At 38.4% G+C, this 26,384-nt stretch overlaps 2 protein-coding genes across 3 annotated transcripts in view; one reads left to right on the top strand and one right to left on the bottom strand.

Annotated features, from left to right (window-relative positions):
- The window catches only part of rfc4 (replication factor C (activator 1) 4), a 23,710-nt gene extending 2,749 nt beyond the window's left edge, over positions 1 to 20,961 (top strand). Inside the window, exons 2-10 of the mRNA XM_069897303.1 lie at positions 2,657 to 2,735; positions 4,212 to 4,291; positions 9,957 to 10,076; positions 11,024 to 11,167; positions 14,887 to 15,007; positions 15,693 to 15,818; positions 18,469 to 18,549; positions 19,790 to 19,903; positions 20,743 to 20,961. Coding sequence (XP_069753404.1) covers positions 2,657 to 2,735; positions 4,212 to 4,291; positions 9,957 to 10,076; positions 11,024 to 11,167; positions 14,887 to 15,007; positions 15,693 to 15,818; positions 18,469 to 18,549; positions 19,790 to 19,903; positions 20,743 to 20,838 — 961 coding nt within the window. The 3' untranslated portion in view covers positions 20,839 to 20,961. The remainder of the gene's footprint in view (positions 1 to 2,656; positions 2,736 to 4,211; positions 4,292 to 9,956; positions 10,077 to 11,023; positions 11,168 to 14,886; positions 15,008 to 15,692; positions 15,819 to 18,468; positions 18,550 to 19,789; positions 19,904 to 20,742) is intronic.
- Positions 20,150 to 26,384, bottom strand: part of eif4a2 (eukaryotic translation initiation factor 4A2) — a 14,137-nt gene continuing 7,902 nt past the window's right edge. Inside the window, exons 7-12 of one of the 2 annotated variants that reach the window (XR_011344318.1) lie at positions 26,037 to 26,180; positions 25,790 to 25,927; positions 24,109 to 24,198; positions 23,820 to 23,899; positions 23,451 to 23,645; positions 20,150 to 20,235 (exon numbers count right to left, since the gene is read on the bottom strand). Coding sequence is in view for 1 of the 2 variants with exons in the window: in XM_069897302.1 (XP_069753403.1) it covers positions 23,501 to 23,645; positions 23,820 to 23,899; positions 24,109 to 24,198; positions 25,790 to 25,927; positions 26,037 to 26,180 (597 nt within the window). In the remaining variant the exon portion in view is untranslated. Of the gene's footprint in view, positions 20,236 to 21,683; positions 23,646 to 23,819; positions 23,900 to 24,108; positions 24,199 to 25,789; positions 25,928 to 26,036; positions 26,181 to 26,384 lie in introns of those variants that run through there. The other variant, XM_069897302.1, reaches the window with a different exon arrangement.

Raw genomic sequence — 26,384 nt, 5'->3', positions numbered from 1 at the left:
ATCCAGCTGCGCTGGGTGGGTCACATCTCCAGAATGGAGGACCATCGCCTTCCCAAGATAGTGTTCTATGGCGAGCTCTCCACTGGCCACCGTGACAGAGGTGCACCAAAGAAAAGGTACAGGGACTGCCTAAAGAAATCTCTTGGTGCCTGCCCCATTGACCCCCCGCCAGTGGGCTGATCTCGCCTCAAACCGTGCATCTTGGCGCCTCACAGTTCGGTGGGCAGCAACCTCCTTTGAAGAAGACCGCAGAGCCCACCTCACTGACAAAAGGCAAAGGAGGAAAAACCCAACACCCAACCCCAACCAACCAATTTTCCCCTGCAACCGCTGCAACCGTGTCTGCCTGTCCCGCATCGGACTTGTCAGCCACAATCAAGCCTGCAGCTGACGAGGACATTTACCCCTTCCATAAATCTTCGTCCACGAAGCCAAGCCAAAGAAGAAATAAGTACAGGTACAATGGTCAACATGGGTATGGTGAGCCAAAGACCCTGTTTCTGTGTTGTATGAATTTGTGAAGGGTAAGAGCTTGGTGTGATCTGAAACTTCTAAAGTTGAATCATTGACTTAATTGAAAGTCACTGTAGCTCAAGCATCTGGATGAAGGATGTATATTGGCTGGGGGAAAATTTGATGATGAAACTTTAGATGAAGAATTCTTAAGAATTAACTTGTTTTCTACACAGTACACAACAAATTAAACCATTAAGCAATGGACTTTTGCTGAGGCAAACTAATCCAAGTTTTCATGGGTTTTTCTATGTTACTACAGCCATCAGCAATGTGTATGGGTTTTGTTTTGAGCTCAGAGGACCCCAAAACCCAGCAGCAATAGAAATTCACCAAGACAAATGGTTACTTAAACAAAAATTACTTTTAATTTTCTTTAAACATAAAAACAGGATCAAACTTTAACTTATTACTATTAACAATTTAACCTAATTTAACCCTCTTCAAATTCTAAGCGCACATGTATGTAATGTATATATGTTCAGAAAAGTTATTTGATTCACAGTCCAATCTCACTTCTCACTCCTCCAAGTTCACCGGTATCAAGCGATTCTTATACTGTGCACAGAATTTAACATCTTTGAATTTTCACCAAGCTCTGGTACTTAAAGGTAATTGGTTATCACTCAAAAAGGTTCTTGTTGGTTTCAGAGAGAGATTTGTCACAAACTGATTCCCTCCGATCAGCCACTTCAGTGTTTTGCCGAAGAAACTTGCCCCATCAGGATTTTCCAAATGATAACCTCTTCTTCTGTAGGCCACCACAGAGTTCATTTTATTTCCCTTATTTCAGGTGAAACACTCTAGCCAGCCATTTCCACTTTTATGGACCATAAAAGTTTTCAACAGGCTGAACTCAGAACTAACAACCCGTCTTCAAAATGGGGTTTCAACAAGCTGCCAGCTTGCCATGACTGCAGAAACAAGTTTCTCTCTCTCCCTCCCCCCCCCAACCCTTTCAGTTGGCTGAACACCCCAGTGTAAAGCCGTATAATCTCCCTCTAAAGACATACTCAGCTGAATGCAACAGAAGCGCCTCTGAGGCGCCCATGCCAACCCTCCTCGGGTAAGGATAATCAGCGGAGCGCGGGCTCTGCCGAGGCACCTGAATGTGCAGCTGCTCTAAGCGGCTACCTGGAGGCAGGCTGATGACTATCAGCTGGTGAACCCAACTCCCCGCTGCCTGACAGCTGCTGCCCGACAGCCACCCCCACTGCCTGACAGACCCCAGCCCTCTGAGGGTCATCAGGGCAGGGGCAGCCGGCAGGGAATGTTGGGGGGCAGCCAGTGCAGGCTGTCACAGCCCGGCTGGTCGCTCCTGCACCAGGGTCGCTTTCTGCAGCTCAAAACGCAGCATAACAATGGCTGTCTTCCCTACCCATAATCCCACACGCAGCTAGAACTGTTGTGGGAAACACAGAACGGTTCCACCTGCATGAGGGATTATGGGTAGAAGACGGCCATTGCTATGCCTCATATTTATGACAGATGGTGCTGTGGCACCAGTTGCCCAGCCTCCATCAGATCTGGAGGTGCCACGAGGCACCTCTAGATATGAATAGGCCCTTTCAGGTGACCAAGCAATGCTGCAAGCAGCCTTTTAGGGCTGTGACCTGAAGGACGAGTCCACAGGTTAAGATGTTCTCCTGCCGCCATCCTCAAGGCAGAGGGTCCAACTGAAAGGACCCTCTCGCTCACTCTCTTCCTCTGTTTGCAAAACCATATGACCTTCTTAGAACAGGAAACAGATACATTGCGGCACTGGACCCAAACTTCTGAATCCATTCATCCGTTGGTTTCAAAACAATAATCCATTACTCCACAGCAGGTCCAATTAACACCTATTTGTGAAGTCTCGAGGTCAGGTTCTTCTATTTGCACCTCCTTATGAAAACCTTCAGCAAAGCAGTTTTCATTGTCTACAAATGCACTGAACCCAGAGTGTCTGGTTTGAGCAAAGCTCTTGCATTTTAAATGAGATTGATTTTGTGAAGTGTTTGTTTGTGACCTGCACTAAACCCCCACAATCTATCTCCTACGAAAACATATTGATATACAATATAAGATATGATAAAATCTGTCACTGTTTAAACAACAATTTTCTCCTAATGTTTCATTTTGGAAATTTTTTTTTTTCTTACAGTCGGCCGAAGTGTGTGGCTGAAGTTGCTTTTCAGGAGGAAGTTGTGTCTGTACTAAAGAAGTCCCTTGAAGGAGCTGATGTGAGTGGCATTTATAGTTCAAGCTGTAGAAATAGTCTTCCGTTCCATTTTGGCACCTTCCATTTGGTGGTTGGGAATATTAATTAACCAATAAATATTTTTAGTTGCATCTACTCCTTAAATTTTTGGAAATTATTTAAAGAAAAAATCCTAAATAATAGCCTTGTTTTTCTGAGAAATGGTAGAACTGCATTTGGCTTGTGTGGATCTTTAGTTGGCACCTTTTTCTCTGGAACGCGCATTGTTGATCAGTGAAACTGCACATTCCAAAGTCTTGGAGTCATAATTCATATTTATTTGGCCTAAACCAGTCATTCCCTTGGTAACCTTTAACTGCACACTTCCACCCGCCAGGCTGAACAAGCTATCTAAAGGTTTGGATGTTCAGGAGAGTCTAAATAAACTATTAAAACATCTTTTAAAGGTGCGTCGTTATTAGCAAGGGATTGCTTAAGGTGGTATGTGGGTGGAAAGAAAAAGTTTGAAAACTTTTAATCGTACCTAATTGACTCATTATGTGCATGGTTTCATAACTCCAAAGGAAATGGGCCAATGCCAATTTTTCTCAAGCAAAATATTTCCGTAACAATGGGTCTAGAGCAGTGATTCTCAACCTTCCTTTCCCACTCAGATATCACCTTAAGCAATCTCTTACTAATCACAGAGCACCGATGGCATAGGGATTACTTAAAGTGGTAGGTGGGTGGAAAGAAAAATGTTGAGAACCATTTATTTAAAAGGACGAGAAAACACAATAGTAATTAAATATATCTGAGTAAGGTAAATAAAGTTTTAAAAATGTAGTCATTTGAAACTTGATGTTCTCATATTCGTCCCTCCATTGAAGTGAATGCTAAACTTGGAAATTACTTGTATGGTTCTAATTGAAAACGAAATGCTTTTTTTTTTAAGATGAAAGCATTTAATTTTCCATATCTGATTAAGATGTGCAGTTCTTGGGTATTAAAGCTAAATGACCTTGTCTTATGAGCTTTGATGTCTTTGATTAGACCGCATAATAAAATTACAGTTGTGGTTTTGGTTGCATCCATACTCAAGGTCCTCATTTACAATAAAACCGCTGGTATCTAGCACCCATGGGAATTGGTAGATGTCAGATAAGTGAATTTTCCAGTTGCTTGAAATTGGGTGTTGCGTGATTGGTGAACTAACAGAGAGCCGTGCCAATTTTAAACTTCTGTATTGGTTACCTATTTATTTTCTGCAATTTTTTTGATGGTTGTTTAAAGCTGCCGATTACTTGAATTACTGACAACAGGAATTTTTCTGGATATTCCTTCTATGGCTTTGCTATTGGCCAGTGAATGGGAGGCTTTTTGCAGTGTCTCAATTAAGCAAAGTATTCCAAATCTGAATATCAGTAAATTATGTGTGTAATTATAAGAACAAAATAAAATACATATCTATGGCAAAAAAAAAATACTCTAATATCTTGTTTGAACATTTTTTTTGCAGCTTCCCAACCTGCTTTTTTATGGTCCTCCTGGGACAGGGAAAACCTCTACAATATTGGCTGCAGCAAGAGAACTCTTTGGGTAAGAAAACTTGCATCTCATGATAAGGTTGAGATAAAAATGGAAAAGGCTGGAATTACTCAACATGTATGGATCAAGGAACAGTTAATGTCCTTTCATCCTAACTGGGGAAAGATGGATGAGCATGTGTTTTGAGATGCAGAGAGACAGAAGGAGAGAAGAAAGGGACCTTTTGTAATAGGATGAAAGTACATGGTGAAATGGGGTGTAAAAATGGCAAAGGAATGTCTGAGGAATTGTGAATGGAAGAATTGGGTCAAGTATATAAAATTACAGGGAGAAAAACTGAAGCAGCTGTATAGAAACATAAAAGCTGGCAATTAAAGGGTCCTAAACTGAATGACCCGTGGATGCTACCTGAGACCCTTCAGCTTCTCTTTGTCACTGAAGCAGCTCTGCCTTTTCTGCATCAAAAAACCTGTTTTATCTATAAGAGTGAATAGAGACAAGGAGCATACGTGAATGTATCTGTACTTAGAGGAAAATATAGATAGTATAGACAAGAATTAATAAGGGAAGGTAATGGAATAGAGAGAATAAGAAGGGAATTAAAAGAGTGACCTTTGTGACATATGAAAAGTGAAATCTTTTCTGGGGGAGGCGGGGTGGGGGGAAATAGCGGTCACTGCAAAATCAGTTGACGCTTGCGAGTGGATTCGCAAATCCAAATGGAGAGGGGAGATGTGGTTGTCCGACAAGGGATAAAGGACAACTCAGGAGGTGAATGGGAGATTGGGAATAAATAAGATAGAAATAGGAGAATAAGGAAAATGTTGGATGTTGTAGGAATGTTGTCTTATAAAGAGTTGAAAATAAGAAAACAGAAATGGAAAAGGAGGAAAGGTAATGATGGAAAAACGGAAAGAGAAGATAAACAAAATATAAAAGGGCTACGCTGAACTATATGTCTTTAAATATTAATGGAATACATAACCAAATTAAAAGGAATAAACTACCAAATTTAAATGAATAAATGTATTCCATTAGAAAAAATAACATATTGGTTAAGAAATAATATTGAAATATTCGAACAAGTATAGGAGCCTTACATTAAATACAATAGCGAAAACCTACCGGGGACAAACATTACCTAAGTTGATGGAAGGAGAAGGAAAGAAAAGAATGGACTCAGTAGAATTTCTGGTGTAATTTTGTTGAATGACAACATTGTCTGACTGGATTAATGCAACCTAGATTGTATACCTAAAATGGATGAGAGGGGGGGTGGGGGGGTGGTTTGGGAGGAAAGGGGGGGGGGAAGAAAAAGTCACTGTATATGTGTGAAAAAGAAATTGTGTATATCATGGCTAATGTGATTTATGGTGTGAAAAATAAAAAAAATTTAAAAAAAAAACAAAAAAACCTGTTTTATCTTTAACTTTGGTTTTGATGAAAGGCCATATACTTGAAACCATTTTGTTTATCTGCTCGATTCCTGTATGGTATAGCTTGTACCATTATAGAATCCTTTGTACCATAGGCAATGTGCATTTAAGATTTGTGTTTCGAAAAAAGTCACATCAAGGTCACACCATTATCAATAATAATATCCCTTTTTTTAAATTAAAAGTTTGATCACTTTTGAAGGTGTTTGTGTAAATCCAGGATATCATTGCTTTTGTTAAGGAAGTTGAATCAGAAGAACTCTTTGGCCTTGGAAGTATTCTTTGTTAGAAGTAAAACACAAAAACCTGCCGACACTGTGGTTAAAGTAAAAACACAACGCTGGAGAAATTCAGCAGGTCAAACAGTGTCCTTTATATGGCAAAGCTAAAGATACATAACCAACGTTTTGAACTTGAGCCCTTCATCAAGCCATTGAAAAATGTCAGCAGACATCCAAACAAAATAAATCAATGCAGGAAATGCAACTTTTGGATATATGGAGGAGATAACACCCAAAGGAGAAGGAATACTCATATTATTCGAGTAGACATAAAACATACTCAAGGATTGACCTGTTCCTGTTGTCAGCCCATATCCAAGGGAGAGTTAGGAAAACGGAATATAAAGCTAGATTGTTATCTGATCACTCACCCCTGTTATTAGCAATAGTACTGGAGGACATCCCACCAAGAACATATAGATGGAGATTAAACTCCATGCTACTTAAACGACAGGATTTTAGGGAATTTATTGAGCGCCAAATTAAAATGTACTTTGAAATAAATACGGAATCAGTGAAAGACAAATTAATTCCTCCTCTCCTGGAAGTAATGAACCAGATAGAAGAAACACAAAACTTGCCAGATTCATGTAAAACAGCAATAATTACAGTAATACCAAAGACGGGGAAAGATCCACTAACACCAGCATCGTATAGACTAATATTTCTACTTAATTCAGATTATAAGATAATAGTAAAACTATTAGCAAACTGATTACCGACTGTGTACCAAAAATAGTAAAACTAGATCAAACTGGATTTATTAAGAAAAGATGAACAACGGACAATGTCTGTAAGTTCATTAACTTAATCCATGCAGTACAAGGAAATAAGACACCAACAGTGGCTGTTGCTTTAGATGCAGAGAAAGCCTTTGACAGGGTAGAATGGAATTATTTATTCAAAGTATTAAAGAGGTTCAACCTACCAGAGAAATATATTAATTGGATTAAAGCATTATATAAGGGTCCAATGGCGAAGGTGACAGTAAATGGATATATATTGAACCAATTTAAATTAAGCAGGTCAACTAGGCAGGGATGTCCACTATCTCCATCACTGTTTGCTTTAGCAATAGAACCATTGGCAGAACTGATAAGAACAGAAAATAAAATGAAAGAGAGGGAATATAAAATCGGTCTATTTGCAGGTGACATCATAGTATACTTAACAGAACCAGAATTATCAATAAAAGAATTACATAAGAAATTGAAGGAATATGGAGAAGTATCGGGGTACAAGATCAACGCAAATAAAAGTGAAGCGATGCCAATGAATAATACGGATTTCACAAAGTTTAAAAAAGAATCACCATTTAAATGGCAAACACAAGCAAACTGATACCTAGGTATTAGACTAGATAATAATCTAGGCCATCTATACAAATTAAATTATCAGCCATTAATGAATAAATTACAAGATGACTTAGAACATTGGAAAGATTTACCACTAACACTGATAGGAAGGGTAAATTGCATTAAAATGAATATCTTCCCAACGATACAGTACCTATTTCGATCGTTACCAATTCCCTTATCAGAGAAATTCTTCAATGAGCTAAAGAGAATAATAAGGAAATTCTTATGGAAAGGGGGGAAACCGAGGATAGCGCTAGATAAATTAACAGAATGGTACAAGCAAGGTGGTTGGCAGCTACCAAACTTATAGAGCAGCACAATTAAGATATCTATCAGATTTTTATCAAACAAGGGGAAAACCAGATTGGACCAGGATAGAGCTAGATAAAATAGGGGAGAAGGTACCAGAACATATACTTTATAAGTGAGATGAAAAACTAGTGCAATATAGAAGTTCACCAGTACTGCACCATCTGCTCAACATTTGGAAGAAGATTCACGTAGAAAGGAAAAAAAACAAATTACCAACTACCAAAATTATTATTGACGCAAAATCAACATCCCTTTCACAAATAGATAATCTTTCCTTTAGAGAATGGGAGAGAAAAGGGATTAAAAGAATAGAAAATTGTTTTTTGGGAAATAATTTATTGTCATTTGAACCAATGAAGTACAAATAATGTATAACTCACGGTACAATGTTTGCATACCACCAACTGAAAACCTACTTAAAGGACAAATTGGGAAGCAGACTGAGGGAAGCAGCTTTGAATATGTGATTACAGACACAATGATAATTAAAAGATTTATAACAAACATGTACATCAAGCTGCAAATGAAAGAAAATGATGAAATAAGCTGTAAACCCAAACAAAAGTGGGAACAAGATCTAAACATAAAGATAAAAAATGAAATACGGGAAAAGTTATGCTCCGGAACTATGAGAGAATAAATATGAGGTTACACATGATACAATATAATTGGTTACACAGGCTATATTTCACGCCCCAAAAGTTAAATAAATGGGATCCAACATTATCAGATAGATGTTTTCGCTGTAAGAAGGAAACAGGAACAACAGTACATGCAATTTGAGCATGTGAGAAAGTGGAAAGGTTTTGGGAAGATCTAAATCAGTTATTAAATAAAATCACAAAAAGCAACATACCAAAAAATCCAGAGATCTTTCTTCTAAGTAATATAAGAAGTAAGGAATTAGGCCTCAAACTGGATCAAGTGCAAAAAAGATTTATTATGATAGCCTTAGCTGTAGCAAAAAAATGTATAATGTCAACTTGGAAATCAGAAGAGAGCCTGAGAATACAGCAATGGTACATAGAAATGAATAAATGTATTCCATTGGAAAAAATAACATAATTTAACAAATAAAGTCACACTATTTGAACAAATTTGGGAACCGTACATGGAACACAACAGAGAGGGCCTACCGCGGACCTCCACTACCTAAAATGATAGAATGAGAAGAAGACGAAATGAACTGACTCAGTGTGTAAAAGTAGATGACACAATTTTCTTGTTTATCTTCATTGTGTGATGACATTGTTTAATAGGTTTATTGTATTGTATATGTTGAACGTTTAATGGGTTTGGAGGAGGATGGGAAAGAGGGGGGGAAGGGAGAGGGGAAAAGGGGAGAAAATGACACTGTGTATATTCAAGAGGGAAATGTTTGTGTGTATTTTGATTAATATGGTTCATAGTGTGAAAAATAAAACATTTTAAAAAAAGACATCCAAACAAAATAGTAGTGAGAAGAGGGTCTGGGAGGAGCATTTTCCCAGGCAGGAGGTAATAGGTGGATAAGGGAGAGAGGGATCAGAATAGAGAGGGGTAGGGGATGGAGAGCTAAGGGAAAGAAGACAAGGGAAGTGAGGGAGAATAGAGAGTAGGTTAGCAGAAGCCAGAGATCAATGTTAATGGCATCAGGTTGGAGACTGCCCAGATGAAAAATCAAGTGTTGTTCCTTCAATTTATGGGTGGTCTTGGTGGGATAGTACATGAGACCATAGACAGACGCGAGTATAGAGGTGGTTTGCAGAAATGAAATGGTGGCCCATTGGGAGATCTCTGTCACTGATGCAGACAGAGCAAAGGTGCTCACCCAAACCCAACTTACAGTCCATGCTAATTCGGTAGAGAAGGACACAAAGGGAACACTAGATGCAGATGATCACTCCAGTGGATGCACAAGTTAAGTGTTGCTTCATTTGAAAGGCCTGTTTGTGGCCCCAAATTGTGCTGAAGTAGGAAGTGTGGGTGCAAGTATTACCCTTCCTGCACATAATAATGTCATAAGCTTGAGGAAAATTTTCTTATTCAGTAGGATCTTGCTATTTCTGTATACTGTGAAGAAAAGTACTGTGCAGTATGGATGCAATTATCAAATGATAATTGATCTGACTCTTGTATTTCCACGAAATTTTAGTAACCACCCAAATAAATTCTTGGATTTTTAATTAAAATTTTAAGATGTTTTATATTTAAAATAGTATAGAGCAAAGAGCATTTGCACTGGAGATCAATAATATTGTTCAGAAGCATATACTTCTGATGTCTTGTTCACTTTTACTGATCTCACCTCCTGGACTCCATAAATTTAATTCTGATTAATTATTTTCAGACCTGAACTATATCGCAAGAGAGTTCTTGAGCTTAATGCTTCTGATGAACGTGGTATCCAGGTTGTGCGAGAGAAGGTGAAAAATTTTGCACAGTTGGCAGTGGCAGGATCTCGTACAGAGTAAGTAAGAAACAATTTAAAGGGGTGATTTTTATTATTTTTCAAAATCTGACTACATTGAACTTAGAGCTGTTAAAGACCTACAAAATTCGTGCTTCTCACAAATCTTCTGAAACTTCTCTAAAACCAATACATAAACATCTGCAATTTCCCCAAACTCTATCTGGTTTTCCTAAATGCATCTCTGTTTTTGACTTTGCATTCTACTCAAAGACATGGTAGGTTATTAAGTTTCTCATGAATTTCCTTTTGGTTCTCGAGTCACTGTCTCTTCATTAAGACCTCCTTAATTTAGAAGCATCTTCACATAAAATCAAGCACTTTCATTCTCTCGGAGACCTCCATTACATCTTTCATTAGCCTTCTCACTAGAAAAAAGTTTCCCAGCTTGTTCAATCTTTTTTGACAAAATCGCTTAGTCCTATCAAATTTTTGTTTGCAGGTTTTGTAGCACCTCAATATCCTTATTGCATCATGCAGGCCAGAAGTCTGCCCAGTACTCCCAAATATCGAAATTTAACCCAGTCCCTTTTTTTTTTCATTTTCATCTTTTTATAGATTTTTTAAAAAGTTTCTCAACTCCATGTGGTTCGCAAATCTGTATAATCTAAATTGTTTTGCTCTTCTTCGACTTCCTATTTCCAAGGTCTGTCCATTTCCTTACTAAGTTATGGTTAAATGTAATAATGTCATGTACATTACTGCATTATTGATTTTTGCTGTCAGTTGCAATCTCTCCTGTTTGCCATTCATAATGCACATGATCTATTAAGTTCCAAGTATCATTTCAGTGGGGGAAAAAAATTAAACATTCATTAGGACTCTTTTATCCTCATAATTTTACATCTTTATGTGCCACTGAAAAATGGCACCGAGTGAATCTGACTCTGTGAAAATGCACTCAGTTTGAAAGCTTTTAATCTTCTACAATTTGTTCTCTTTCCCAGTGGAAAACCTGCACCTCCATTTAAGATCATCATCCTTGATGAAGCAGACTCCATGACGAGTGCTGCACAGGCTGCCCTTCGCCGAACAATGGAAAGGGAGTCCAAAACCACACGCTTTTGCCTCATCTGTAATTACATTAGCAGGTGGGAGAGCCATGCCACGTAAAGTTTCTCACTGAAGGGGCAGCAGGCAGAGTCTTCTTTGGCTTGGCTTCGCGGACGAAGATTTATGGAGGGGGTAAAAGTCCACGTCAGCTGCAGGCTCGTTTGTGGCTGACAAGTCCGATGCGGGACAGGCAGACACGGTTGCAGCGGCTGCAGGGGAAAATTGGTTGGTTGGGGTTGGGTGTTGGGTTTTTCCTCCTTTGCCTTTTGTCAGTGAGGTGGGCTCTGCGCTCTTCTTCAAAGGAGGTTGCTGCCCGCCAAACTGTGAGGCGCCAAGATGCACGGTTTGAGGCGATATCAACCCACTGGCGGTGGTCAATGTGGCAGGCACCAAGAGATTTCTTTAGGCAGTCCTTGTACCTTTTATCTACCTATTTTAAATGTTTGCCAGTTAAATTCTTGTAGGTTAAAGATCATGGAGTTGTACTTGCCTCAAACTCTGCCTTCAGAAAAAAATGATCTTTCCTAATCAAAACTAATAGTAGTTCTGAATTATTGTGGGATGACTCCCACCAATCTTGCTGCCTAATATCTTTCAATTGTGGGATATTGGCAGCTATCCATTTATTAGCAAATGGCAGACAAAGTAGGTTGATGTTGATCCAGGTAAACAATCTGACTTTGAATTCTAGTTTACTGCAACTAAATAAATTTGAATTTATAGTTCTATCAAACTTTTGCTTTATTTTAGTGAACTACAGTAAAACCCCTGGTATCCAGCACCTATGGGAACTGGAAGTGTATTTTCCAGTTGCTTGAGACTTACTCTAACAATACCTAACTAATACATCTGCATTAAGAATAAACAGTTTGAAAGACAAAAATACTACACTGTACTTATGAATATATAAACCTTAAAGCATTTTACTTTATTTTTCAGTCACTTTCTTTGAAAACATTTAACCGTCGCTACATCTACAGGTTCCTCCCCCTACATGGAACCACCTGAAAGACGAACAATAACATTATAGATAATTAACCCCCGCCTCCCCCAAATTTACAGGTAAAGCCTCTGACCAGGGCAACTCTTACTAAGCAAAGATAAGGAGACTCTTTAACAGGGTGACCCCAACGGTGAACAGCATCAACCAGCTCTTCATCCTGGGCAATGCCATTACTGTTTCACACAACTTGATTCAAAAACAGCTGCTATGAGCAAACCACGATCAAGGCTCTCTGCTGGCTGAATATTTGCTCCCATCTTCTCCAAAGGTTTGTGTTACTTCAGAGAATGTTTACAATTTTAAACTTGCATTTTTTTAATTGTCTATTTTTATTCTTATTTACTTTATTTTTTAAAAGTTATATTCCTCAATTATTTTTGCTGATTGCTTGAGGTTGCCATTTGCTTGGATTCTAGATACCAGGGGTTTTACTGTATTAATATCTGAAATATAAGTTTGGTCTTTGATGTGACGATACTATTTTGTCGGTGCATCACTTTGACCCTAAAGTCCTATTAAACCTATGGCTTCTCAAAGAATGGTATTTTCAGTATTACTGCCCTGTAATCTATTCTATCAAGCACATCTGTTCATTCTGCCTCTGATTCTCTTACCTACACAAGTAATTTAAGTTGCCTAGCAACAAGCACATCTTTGAGAAGTGGGAAGAAAGCGTAGCATCTGGGGAGAAACCCACACGAAAACAGCAAATGTGAAAATCCACAGATAACTAAAAGCCAAGGAGTCGAGGGTAGTGAGCATGGACTTGTAAAGGAGAGATACTGCCTGACTAATTTGCATCAGTGATTCAAGAAGGTGACCAAGCGAGTTGATGAGAGTACAATGAATGGTGTAGTCTGCATCAATGCAATAAGGCCTTCAAAAAGGACCTATGTGGAAAACTGGTCCAAGAACTAAAAACCCATGGGATCAAGTGCAGTTGGGTTAGTCGTAGGAGACAGAGGATAAGCATTGGGTAAAATATTTTTTATTAGAAGCCTGACCTACTGGAATTAGTGCTAAAACACGTACTCTTTTATTATAGTGATCTCGGTGTGATTAGTAAGTTTGCAGGTGACATGTTGATATTGACATTGAAGAGAGTGGGCTTCATGATGATATAGATGAGTTTGTTAATTGGCAGAGCAATGGTGTTTAATCCTGAAAAACACATGGCTTTACATTTTGGGAGGATGAATAAGCTAAGGGTATATAAATTGAGGACCAGGGGGTTTTTGTTCATTTTGTACATCTACAGCAGCATAGATAGAAGGGGCAGTTAAGAAGAATATGGCATACATGGTATAACTGTATACAGTGTTAGCTTGGCCATTGCTGAAGTACTGTGGGGAGTTCTGGTCACTGCATTTGGGAACAGGATCGCAGCAGCCTGGTTGGGAACCTTCTCAATAAGTGGGACTAGGGTTTTCATTTGACACTGTGCGAAGGAGACATAGGCTTATGGTATTGTTTTCTTTTTCCATTGAAACTGTCCAAAGTGATGCAAACAGATTTACTGAATTTGTATCCATATAAACTTCAGAAAAGATTGAACATGCAGGGACCTGTAATCATTGGTTTTAACAATAAAAGGTGACCTACAAAAGTTTCTGATGGGCTTGCTGAGGAATATTGTAGTCCAGATCTATGTAAAATTGAGTTGCCGTTAGTTTAGGAATGTGGGCAGTGTGCATAGAATGAAAATAAAACAAAATTCTGGAAAACGTTCATCAGATCATGAGGTAAAAAAAGTCATGCACTTTTTCCCAGGGTTAGCGAGTCTAAAACCGGAGGGCAACTATTTAAGGTGAGAAGGGAAAGATTTAAGAGACTTGAGATACACCATTTTCACACAGAGGCAGGTGCAATCTCAGTGTTACCAAGATATTTAGATAAATATATGATAGAAAATATTTAGAGGGATGTAGGCCAAGCGCAGGCAAATGGAACTAGTTTAGGTAGAAAACTTGATTGGCATTGATAAGTTGGACTAAAGGGCCTGTTTCTGTGCTGTAAAACTTTTTGAATTTATGACCTCACTTTGGGAAGGACGTGCAGAGGAAATTCTCTAGGTATTGCCTGGGGTTGAATATTTCGGCCATGATGAGAGTTTGTTTTCCCTCCAGCAGAGAAAACTGAAGGGACGCCTGACGAAAGCATTGGATAGGTATTGAGATTACATTTCCACATGGCATGTGTCTCTAACCAGAGAACATGATGTTACAGTAAAGTGTAGTTTATTTAGAGAGGATTTGAGAAGAATTTCCTTCACTGGATGATTACACTCACTGATGAAAGTAGAGACATTCATGAGAACTTGAAGATTCAAGGCATTGAAAGCTATCTGCCAAGTGCTGGAAAAAGAAGTTACTATAGATAGGTATTTGATGTCCACTGTGGACATTTTGAGTTGAGGGGTTGATTCCCTGCAGTTTTGATTCTTTTTTTTTAAATTTCCTAACAACAAAGAAGTAGATTGTTTGGCCAATTAACTCTCCTCACTTTAAAACAACCATCGAATCAATGTTACTGAAATTGGTTGTGAGCCAGTATTCCACAGTATTCCTCTGCTTCCCAACTATCCAGTACAATGTATCCAGTAGAATTAGCACCACTTATAATTTAACCACAAATTTAGCATGGGATTCCAAATTATAGTTTGTTTCAAGGCAAATCATGGAACTAAGACATTATAATAAACAACATTTATCTATAACTCCTCTGCTTGTACTCAAGATTTTTCTTGTGTTTTAGGATAATTGAGCCATTGACATCTCGCTGTTCCAAATTCCGGTTTAAACCTTTGACGGACAAAGTACAGGAGCAAAGGTTGCGGGCCATCTGTGAGAAGGAGAATGTGCAGTGCAATAATGAAGTAGGTCTTGTACAATCTGGACTGTGCAATATGTGTCGAATGCAAGTTTTAATGTGGAAGCCAATTTGATTATAACTGCCCAGTATCGCGGCCCTAACCTCTTAAATACAAACATTTACCACCACATTGAGCAATTTCAAGGTGTATTACTTACACTTTGAGATTAAGTTGTGCATGTCATTTATCGTTCCTGTCAACAAATGCAATGTTGCTGCATTTGAACCAGAAGAAATCTCTTATCGTGATTTGATGTTAGTGGCTTGTCTAGATATGGTACAACTCTGATTTATCCGAAATGGTCGGGACTGGACCTATTTTGGATGACTGAATTTTTTGGATAACTAGTTATTTTTTATAAAAACAGCCCAGTAGAAATAGCGACTTGCAACAGTGAGTTGCTTTTAATGCTTTTTAAGCATTAAAATACTGTTTAATTCTCACCAAAAAAATGCTGGCTGCCGCCTCCAATTCCCATCACTATCTGTTTTATTTCAGATATCCTCATTTATCCAAAATTTTTCAGAGGCGAACAGACGTTACTTCCGGGTCCAAAAAATGTTTTGGATAAATGAGGGTTTTGGATAATTGGAGTTGTGTGGTTTACTCGCAATGGGTATGAATTTAGATCCTTATATGATATTGTTGATATATGCTTTCAATGTGTTGTGATGTCTTTTTGTTTTAGTCCATCAAAATGCTCATCGATGTGTCTGAAGGAGATCTAAGGAAAGCAATAACTTATCTTCAATGTGCAACAAGACTTACTGGAGGAAAAGACATAACCGAGGAAGTGATTGTTGAAATTTCTGGAGTAAGAAAACCTTTTTAATTGTAATGAGTAAAGTTTAAGTTTAGTCTTGTATAGGAACTTGTATCCTCTTGTGAAACATTTCTGCTGAGGACCGTCTTTTGTTCCCTTACTGTTAATGTCGACTTGACTACAGGGAGTGATTTTTTTTTGTCAATTGGATCTCATTCCATTTTTATATAAGAAATGTTTTAAGTACTGTTTTATGCATGAGTATTCTTTTAAGAATGGGTAAAGAGTTGAAATAGTGATTAATATTCTAAAGGTATCTGATTTTAATTATTGTAGCTAATGTGCACATATGGTAATCCTATATTTTCAAAATTGAAGCCAAGCTCAAAGCAAGGATTTTTAACCCTCGAAGCAAGCATGATGTCAAAATTCATCTGTCAGTCAAAAGACGTCAAATGAAATTTTGATTCTGAACTATCAGCCAGAGGTCAAGAATTTGTATTCTTTTAATATAATATAATGACCACAAAAAGTGCCTGATTGCAATCGGGAAAGGAAGCATGTGATCCCTGTGTGTGACCTCAGCACACAAAATAAATTGATTTTCTCACTCTTTCAAGATCCAGCATTTTTTTTCTTTTAATTTAATTTAGTCATACAGCAGGGTAACAAGCCCTCCCGGCTCACGAGCCTGTGCCGCCCAAATACCCCAATAAACCAACTTACCCCTATGGTATATTTTTGATGGATGGGAGGAAACCCATGCAGATTCGAGGAGGATGTACAAATTCCTTACAGGAGCCCAGGTTGCTGGCGCTATAGTAATGTTGTGCTAGCCGTTTTTTGTGGGTGAAGTTGAAAGACGATTTGGGTCTTCCAAGATAGCCTGTCTTTTTCCTGCCAAGAGTTAGAAACAAAATGTGAATGGTAATGTGGAAATGGAGAGAAGGGGAAAAAAAGGAAATTGCATTCAAAATTTACATCAACTTCACCAGTCCCTGTTCATTATGATGCAGCAAAGCTGTAGTCCCATGATGCTGCCTTGTGTTTTATCACATAGCATGGAGATAAAAGGCTATGTTCATTTCCAAAGCAGAGTAGATCACACAGCGTGGAAACAAGATCTTCAGCCACCTGCCCGCCCCAACGAATAATGTCCCACCCACAGTAGGATCACCTGCTAGCGTTCACCTCATATTCATCTTAACCTATCCTATCCATGTAATCCATCTAAATATTTCTTAAATGTTGCATTAGTACTTGCCTCAACTACCTCCTCTTGCAGCTTGTTCCCTACACCCACTACCCTTTGTGCAAACATGTTACCCATTGGGTTATTATTAAATCTCTCCCCTTCACCTTAAATCTATCTCCTTTGGTTCTAATTTCTCCTGGATACTCATTTGACAAAAGCGGTATTAATACTGTTTTTAGAATGGTTCATTAGTACTTGTATGCCTGAAGTAGAGGGGTTTTATGGACCACAGACCCTCTGCAGGGTAAACCAAGGGATGCTTCAGTTTGCCTCTGTATGTTAATATATCCCACAATTGTATGGACCACATTGAATTGCAGATATACTGATTCAACCACAATCACTGAGGTCCTCTGGGTGTCATTGCTGGAATGCAAGAACACTTGTAATCCAACATCTTGCTTCTTAGCAAGTGAATGAATACATTCAGCATGGATGGGAAGAAGAATATGAGGATAATATAGGGGGGAAAAAAAGTTAAGCAGAAATGCATTGCCCTTTTGGGGTCCCAGAGTTGTTGCACCACAAGAGTTGCTGTTAGGCTTTTGTGTGAAGGATACTTGGATGTATCCTGTATCAGGCAGGCTACTGGAAGGTTTGTGAAGTGACCAGACTAGATACGCTGGAGGACTCTGTGAAGCAATACATGCAATATTGGGACATGTGCAAGAATCCACCCGTCTGCCTGATAAAGGTTATGGATGTAAATACTTCCACAATATTTAAGCAGGATCTGGGCAAACACACGAATCACCAAGCATGGTAGGCAACAGATAAAAGGCTGACAAATGTGATTGGTATAGATGCTGTAAGTATTTGATGGTTGGCCTGGTTGTGGTAGACTAAAAGACTTGTATCTGTACTGAATTAACTCTTGCTGAAAATTTTGGAGTGATTTATGAAAGGTTGGGAAATTTAGAGCTACAGAAGCTTGAGACTGGGCAGATCAGCCATCAACAACTTTAATGGTGAGCCAAGTTGTACATTCCTTGTAGTTTGTTTCCTCACTTATTGCTACATTTGACATATGAAAGTCGTGTTTCAAAAAAATTCCCGGCATGTGGAATAAAAAAAATGCTAGTTTTGTAACCTTATTTAAGGATATCGATTCAGAAATGTTCCCGTCGGGCATTGGAATATTTTGTGTTCACTTAATCCAGCATCTCGTATCTTAAGAAGTTGATATTTTTGGGAGTGCAGAATGCTAATTCAATATCGGGCTATTTTTGTGTGCTGGAATCTGTTATTACGAGTGAATCCCACAAACTTGACGTTTTAAAGTCATTTGTTAACTAACCCAAGCTGCAACTCTAGTTTTAATTTTATCAGCAATAAAAACTGAACTTACCTCTAAACATCGGCCTTCAGATTTTTCCCAGATTTTCAGTACTTTTAATCGGTTGTTTTATATTTGAAGTTGTTACATTTGTCATTGCTTTCTTCCAGACTGTGCCGACTGATTTGATTGAAGGTCTTTTAGCTGCTTGTCACAGTAGTTCATTTGAGAGACTGGAAATCGTGGTAAAGGTGAGAACTTTTCATTTAATTAAACATTGGGCAGATCTGTCACCATCTGGGCCTATTGAAAGCAAAGTCCAAATTGTTCTGATTGAATTATCCTGGAGAGTTTAAAGCATATGGACCCAGCCCCTTTATTGATTGCAGGCATATCATAATGAAGTAGAAAGGTAATATGGGTGCACCCAATATTTAGCTGAAGGTCTTTGTGTCCTTTTGAATAAAGGGATTATTGATATTAGAATCCCAGAACTACAAATACTGGATCTGCTGGAGGTGGTAAGCTTGATGATCATCAGGCTGCGTGTCATAAAGTGTCAGCCTCTGCATGGAGGTCGGCTTAAAAGCTGAATGAAAAGGTATTTTTCATCATTTCATGCAAGCCCCGAAAAGCCTGCTCCAATGTCCCCTTTCAGCATGGAGGCTGGGGCGTTGATGCGGCTTTCAGGGGTGTGGGTGCTATGTCGCCAAAGCTGGAACCACCCTGCGTTTCTCAGAACGGTTCCAGCTGTGTGGGGCATTGCGGGTATGGTAGACGGCCATTACTCTCCCACGTATTGAGCTGCTAGCACAAATAAGCGGCCTCGAAGGTTGAAGCCACCCGGTGAGGTGCTGGAGGGGCTGTCACAGCCCACCCTGGCCCCCATTGCCCTGACAGGGTCATGGAGGGAGAGGGATGAAATTGGTAGCAGACCGACAACATCATGACAATGTCGTCAGCCTGCCCCTTGCAGCAGTATTATTCATGCTCGGCAGCGCTGCATTGAGCTTCACGCCTGACCCCCCCGCCCCACAAAAAAGCATTGCAGTTGGCACTTTGGAACCAGCCAGAGCGCATTCATGGAGGTAAGTCTCTTGACACAAGGGTGGGGAATCTCCCACCTTTACACTCAGGCTTCTTGACTGTTCCTTCCCTCCTGTCCCACAGACCTCCTCCAGCAGATTGTTTTGAGCTGATGTGAGCCATGACATCTCCACTTAGCTCCTCCATTGTAATATTTGCAAGGACACTGACTCTTTAGCTGGACCTAGGGCTTTTTTTTCCCAAGTGTGGAAAATTAATCTAACTACTATTTGGTGTCCTTTGACAGCAGTTATGATGCTTTTTAATTGTTGCTACTTGTTTGCATGGCACCCCAGATGGAGTCAAGTTTAAAAGAAAATTGAGAAACAGGGTCTTAGTGTTGTTATTTTGTAATGTATCAATGCACAATATAATATTTGTTCATCATCCACCGTTTCTTGTCAGAATATTATGAATGAAGGTTATGCTGCAACACAGTTAATCAACCAGCTACATGAAATCATTATTGATAAAGATCTTAATGATCAACAAAAATCAGCCATCGCTCTAAAATTAGCAGTAAGTATGGAATAAAATAATGATTTGTCCTTTCTGGGTTAGCAGAATATTTTGATAAGCTGATTATGTGACTATCTAAAATGTCTTTCATCAGGCCTTGACCCTGATGAAATATAGGGTGATAACATTGGGCTTAGTTTGTATTGAATGTTTTAGAATGCGACACAACCCAGGAATCCTACTGCTGGAAAGATTTGTTTAGCCAGTTTTTTTTAAATTGAGCTCTTTATATAAGGAATGCACCACTGATTTTTTGTTTTTTATTAAAAAGTGTAATGATGTCCTGTTTCGTATTTCTGAATCCAAGTTGTTCTATGACCCAGCACCAATTCCTGCAAAACAAAAATGCAAATAATTAAAAAGATTTTTTTTTTCTTTTGCAATGAGGAACATGTAGGTCAGTGGTTCTCAAATCTTTTTCATTCCATTCACATACCACTTTAATCTTATGCCATTAAATGCTCTGAAGTTTAGTAAGGGATTGCTTCAGGTGGTATGTGAATAAGAAGGGAAGGTTGAGAATCAGTGAAATTCTTTGCCTGAGGAAAAATTGTCAATGCCCCATTTCCTTAGGAGTTAAGAAACTGTGCACTTAATGGGTCCATTCGGTCCAATTAAAAGTGGTTTTCAAATTTTTTCTTTCCACATACCTGAAGCAATCTCTTAATCACAGCAGCTATGACATTTTACTTAAAGTGATATGTGAGTGGAAAGAAATAGGTTAAGAACCACTGATGGTTTAAAACAGTCTTGAAACTTTTTCTGTATCCTTGATCAAAATGAAACAAGGTAGTTAACAGGAAATAATGTTATAGTGTTTTTTAATATTATTTTTACAGGATGTGGACAAGTGCTTGGCGGATGGTGCTGATGAGTATCTGCAGCTGATTGCTCTTTCTGCAATTATTATGCAACAGTTTACACAAAGCAGTTAATCTTCTGACAAAGGAAAACCACCAGTACATAAAAGCTCCATTTGCAGTATGAAGATTGCAACCATATGTGGAACATCATGCATTTTGATAAAACCATGCAAAATAAAGTGAAATGTCTGATTAGCTTATGTACCCAATGCATAAGATTTCTGACTAGGCTACAAAGCAAATCTAATTTACTATCCGGTGAGTTACAAGTTTATGAAGTTAATTTTGTGATGGGCCATCAGTAAATAGTTAAAAATGTAATTCCTTCCCAAGCCCTTTAACCATATAACCATTCTTCAATTACAGTACACTCCTCAGCATCTTTGGCCAATTTTTGGTAGTTCTCAATTGCATTTCCAACATTTTCACAACCTCAAAGCAACTAACTCTGAACCTACAACCAAGTTCCATTGTGAGTATTAACTGCATTACCTAAAATTCAGCTCACACCTCACCTGTTTGTTCAAATTGCTGTCACAATTGGAAGTCTTGTGGCTTAGTTAAGATTCACAGATGAAGGAACAGAATGGGTTTAGCTAGCTAGATTTCATGCACTTTCCATGCTCCTGGCCTTTGACTAACCTTTGGCAAGGCAGTCATTGAGCTGGCATTCGAGTTGTGAATATAACAGAATGGGCATTAATCCACATCACTTGCAATTCAGGCAGTGTAGAATTCATGACCTGGCAGAGTCTGCATTCCTCAGCAATTTTCTTGATTGAAGTTTGGAGCAGATTTTAAAATTCAAACCTATGATGTGTGAATGCTGTGATAAAGCAACCACCCAGATTTACTGAATCTAGACTAGCAAAGCACAAGTTTAGCAATGTCAGTAGACACCAGTAAAAGACATGCCATTGCATATTTCAGATCACTTTAATAATATGCTAACAAATGCAGGAAAAAAACAGTTCTGCAGAAGTTATTGGCATCGTTAGATCAGAGCAGTGTGGAAACAAATTCTATACCAAAGTAACTAACCCTTTAACATGTTAAAAATTCACAACATTTCATCGCTTCCAGCTGGATTTAAGAGTTGCATCACTTAAGAAAATTTAAACTATTAATAAAACAGGAGTACAAATTACAAAATCTATCGATGCATAATTGGGGATTAATGCCATCAGAACAGTAGCATTCTGTAGATCTCTAACCCACAATACTTCATAGCAGTAGACTCAACCTCATTGCTTCCAGGACCTCTCTACTACCTGCATCTTCCATTTTAAAGTGTCCTAATTTTATTAATGGCACAACATATTGAACAGATGGTTAATCCATTCACGAGTTTAATTCTACAGATAAGCCTCATCTTTATTCAAATCAAAAGAACCACCTTAAAAACCCAACCAGTAGAGCCTTTCCACCTCCAATGACCAACCACACCTGCCAAATCTGAAGCAATGGCAATATTGATTTTATTTTAGGACTAGGGTCATAAACATTTATCCAAGAGTCATTTCATCTCATTTAAAATAAAAAGCAAAAGTTTTGTATAACCCCAATATTTACAAACAGATGATCCTCCTAGCAACCAGTTTAAATATCAAAACAGCTATGCAATTTTTTTGTTCCTCCTAATAAAGAGGTCAACAATGCATGCTCAGATCAACTTTAATAGCTTTACATGCTAACAACAAATTCAAAATGCAAGTTAGCAGAATCAGTTACAGCACCTAAAACATTCCTATTCCAAAGGCCTGGAGTTGTATGCATCCACCATTTGAGTCTATGGAATACTTTGAATTCTAATTGCATATTGAGCTTGAGCCATAGTGCATGCATGCATAGCTTGGGTCAAAATGGAAACCACAATTGATGAGATAATTGAATGTATACCTCAAGTATTAGTGTCACTTATATCACAAAAATTGTGCAAATATGCACCATCACAAATCTACAGCTAGAATTTCCTATACATTGACTCTCCAGAAATATGAATGACATGGTTTAAAAGTCGAAAGATCTGTATTTTTCGATTAAGCAGACTGTACAATCTAGTCAATCATCTTTCAGAGTAAACAAATATTCAGAAGATGAACAGCGATAGAATACATAAATTAGAATAGCCCATATACAATAAACAAAACTATAAAGTTACAAAAATAAAGATGCAATGCAGTTACAACATCCAGCTTCTCTCCATGCTATCCTAGTTCCAAATCTTATTTGCACATATTCTGGGCAAACATTGACTGGGAAGCCAAAACTGTGCCGATCTTTGCACAACTCAATGTTTTATTAATACAAATACATGTCGATTACTCTAGAAAAAGTGCACATCCATTACCAGTTGATTGGCAAGCTTCATTTTAAAATAGTTGTAGATATGCCAGTTTGACATAATTGGCTGATTGAACACAGCACTTAAATTTTTTAGTCCACAAGTAAACTATTAAATGATAAAGAATATCAAACAGAAATGCCACTACAGAACTTTCAAAACACTGAAGGGCATATACATTTAAACTCCCCATGACTTAAATTTCCCACCCCAGCAGTCAACACCGCAAGAGGATTATAACCAAAAGGTCTTCCTCAGTCACTTGTTACTGCTGGATTTCCGATCCTGCTTGCACATGGAAGAAGAAATTCAACAACTCTGGTGAAGCAGCACAACGCACCATGTAGCCTGATAATTCAACAGCTGCAAATGCAAATTCTCATGCCATCATTAGATCAGGTCAGCGACATTCATGGGCATCTCTTCCACAGTTGTATTGTAGAATGTCTCAATATCACGAAGAATTCGTTTATCTTCCTCAGTAACAAAGTTAATTGCAACACCCTTTCTTCCAAAACGACCACCACGGCCAATTCTGTGCAAAGAGAAATCAAGCCCAGGGGTTAGCTTGGTAACTTAAACATCAAGAAAAAGCAATCTTTAGGTCAAAATTATCTCGCACCTATCACTCAACAAGGTAACCCACCCAACTGACTGCATTCTACCACAATTCAATTACCAATAACTGGTCTAACATAATATGACTAACCTGTGTATATAGTTCTCCCGGTTTGTAGGCAAGTCATAATTAATTACGAGAGACACCTGCTGCACATCAATGCCACGAGCCTGGGTGGGGGGGGGGGGAAATTGAATTTAAGATAGTTACACTGCTTTATAAATTCAAATTTACACAAAGTAAAGCCCACACGGGATTACCCCAACCCCAAACAAGACAAAATGAATAAACTAATGCACAATGTTCTTTCTACTAAGACATACATAGCAAAAATTCACTTTGTGACATCTGTATGTAAAATCAATTCCAATTTGCATACCAATAGGTCAGTAGTGATCAGCACACGGCTCGACCCCGAACGAAATTCCCTCATGATCACATCACGCTCTTTTTGATCCATATCTCCGTGCTGTAATGAAGAAAGACAGAAAGTGCTGAAAACAAGGAAATCAAGGAAAGAATCCTCAGCAAAATGTCAAGAGAACTTTATTCCCACAGTGGTGCAAGTCTACTATTCAGACCAGATGAACCACACCCCCCCCACCAAAAATCCAGTCCATGCAAATTATTTCCCTTCAGATACCAATATTTTCATATCAACTTCAATGCCAATTGAAATTGAAAGTAATTCCAAACATACTTGCCACCTTAATTTCTTGTAAAATGTGTTTAGTAATTACAAGGTTACTCATGTCCCATATATAAACATTTTCAATCCAACCTCGAACACCAATTTTTAAATTATAATCAAAATTCCAGCATCTGGGAATCAATCCTACTTGTAAAAATGTACCCAATTACAATATTGGACTAATACATAAGCAATTTTGAATCATGAAGTATTTCAACTGGAAAAGCTTCAACATCCGTAGAACACTACAGCACAGAAAAACAGGCTATTTGGCCCTTCTAAAATGTCCCAAAACATCATTCTGCTAGTCCGTGACCTGCACCCATTCTGTAACCCTCCAAATCTCTCCCATTCGTGTATCTATCCAATTTATTCTTAGAACTTAGAGGAGTCCATAATTTACATCAGATTGCAGCTTGTTCCACACTCACTCCAAGTGAAGAAATTCTCCCAAACCTTCCCCTTTCAACCTAAAGCCATAACCTCTCCTATTTATCTCTCCTAATCCAAGTGGAAAAAGCCTACTTGCATTTAGTCTATACCCCGTCATAATTTTGTAAACCTTCTATACTTCAGGAAAAAAGTCCTAACCTGTTTAATGAACCAGAAACATTCTAGTAAATTTCTGCATTCTTTCATTCTTACTGATATCCTTCCAGTAATTTGGTGACCAAAACTGCACACAATACTCCAAATTTGGCCTCACCAATGTCTTATACAACCTCACCATAGCATCCCAACTCCTGTACTCAATACTTTTTTTATGAAGGCCAAGATGCCAAAATTTTTCTTACAACTATGTCTACCTGTGATGCCACTTTCGGGAAATTCCCAGATCCCTTTGTTCCTCTGCACTCCTCAGTGCCCTACCAATTACTATCTCCTACCTTGGTTTGTTCATCCAGAATGCAACATCTAATACTTGTCTACATTAAATTCCATTTGCCATTTTCTGGCCCATTTTTCAAGTCAATCCAGATCCCTGTGCAAGCCTTGAAGCCTTCCTCACTGTCCACAACATCTCCAAACTTTGCTGATCCAATTTCCCACATTTTTATCATTCAAGATCATTGACATAAACAATCAACAATAGTTCCAGCAACGATCCCCGAGACACACCATTAATTACAGGCCTCCAGTCTGAGAAGCAATCATCCACTACCACTCTGTCTTCTCATTCAGCAAATTTCAAATCTAGTTTAAAACCTCTCCATGCATACCTAGTGTCCAGACCTTCTGAACTAACCTCCCATGTGGGACCTTAGTCCATGTAGACATCTACTTTCCTGGTAACCTCCTCGAAAAACTCTACAAGCCACATAGATTGAGTCACACTTTTCAAAGGGGAAAACAAATATAGAAATCTTACCAATGCAGAAACAGTGAAGTCCCTTGCATGCATTTTTTCAGTCAGCCAATCGACCTTCCTCCTTGTGTTAAGAAAAATCACAGCCTGCGTTATTGTTAGAGTTTCATACAAGTCACACAGAGTGTCCAACTTCCATTCCTGTTGGGAGCAAGACGAGTTTGAAATGAGCATCCAACTGCACCAATTCCAAACTATTAGCTGTCCCACTGGCATCTAAATGAGCATGTAAAACATATTTTCAACAAACCTCTCTTTCTACGTTGATGTAAAATTGCTTGATACCCTCAAGAGTGAGTTCTTCTTTTTTAACAAGGATACGAATTGGATCACGCATGAACTTTTTAGTCACCTCCAAAACATCACTTGGCATTGTAGCAGACAAGAGAACCACCTAAAAACAAAGTTAATTAGTTGTGCTTTGAAATCAGCCACTTCTGCATATTAGAATGTTACCTGTATTAATGGCATTATCTTCAATAATATATTATTTAAAAAAAAAATTGGCACAACTACAGCAAGTCACCACGAATTTATTAATCTTTCATTCAGTTAACATTTAATCTGATGAACATTTTATTTTTTTTTAAATGGAGTG

The sequence above is a fragment of the Narcine bancroftii genome, chromosome 9 (genome assembly GCF_036971445.1).
Source record: "Narcine bancroftii isolate sNarBan1 chromosome 9, sNarBan1.hap1, whole genome shotgun sequence".
Lineage (NCBI taxonomy): Eukaryota > Metazoa > Chordata > Chondrichthyes > Torpediniformes > Narcinidae > Narcine > Narcine bancroftii.
This window is presented reverse-complemented; position numbering and strand designations above follow the sequence as displayed.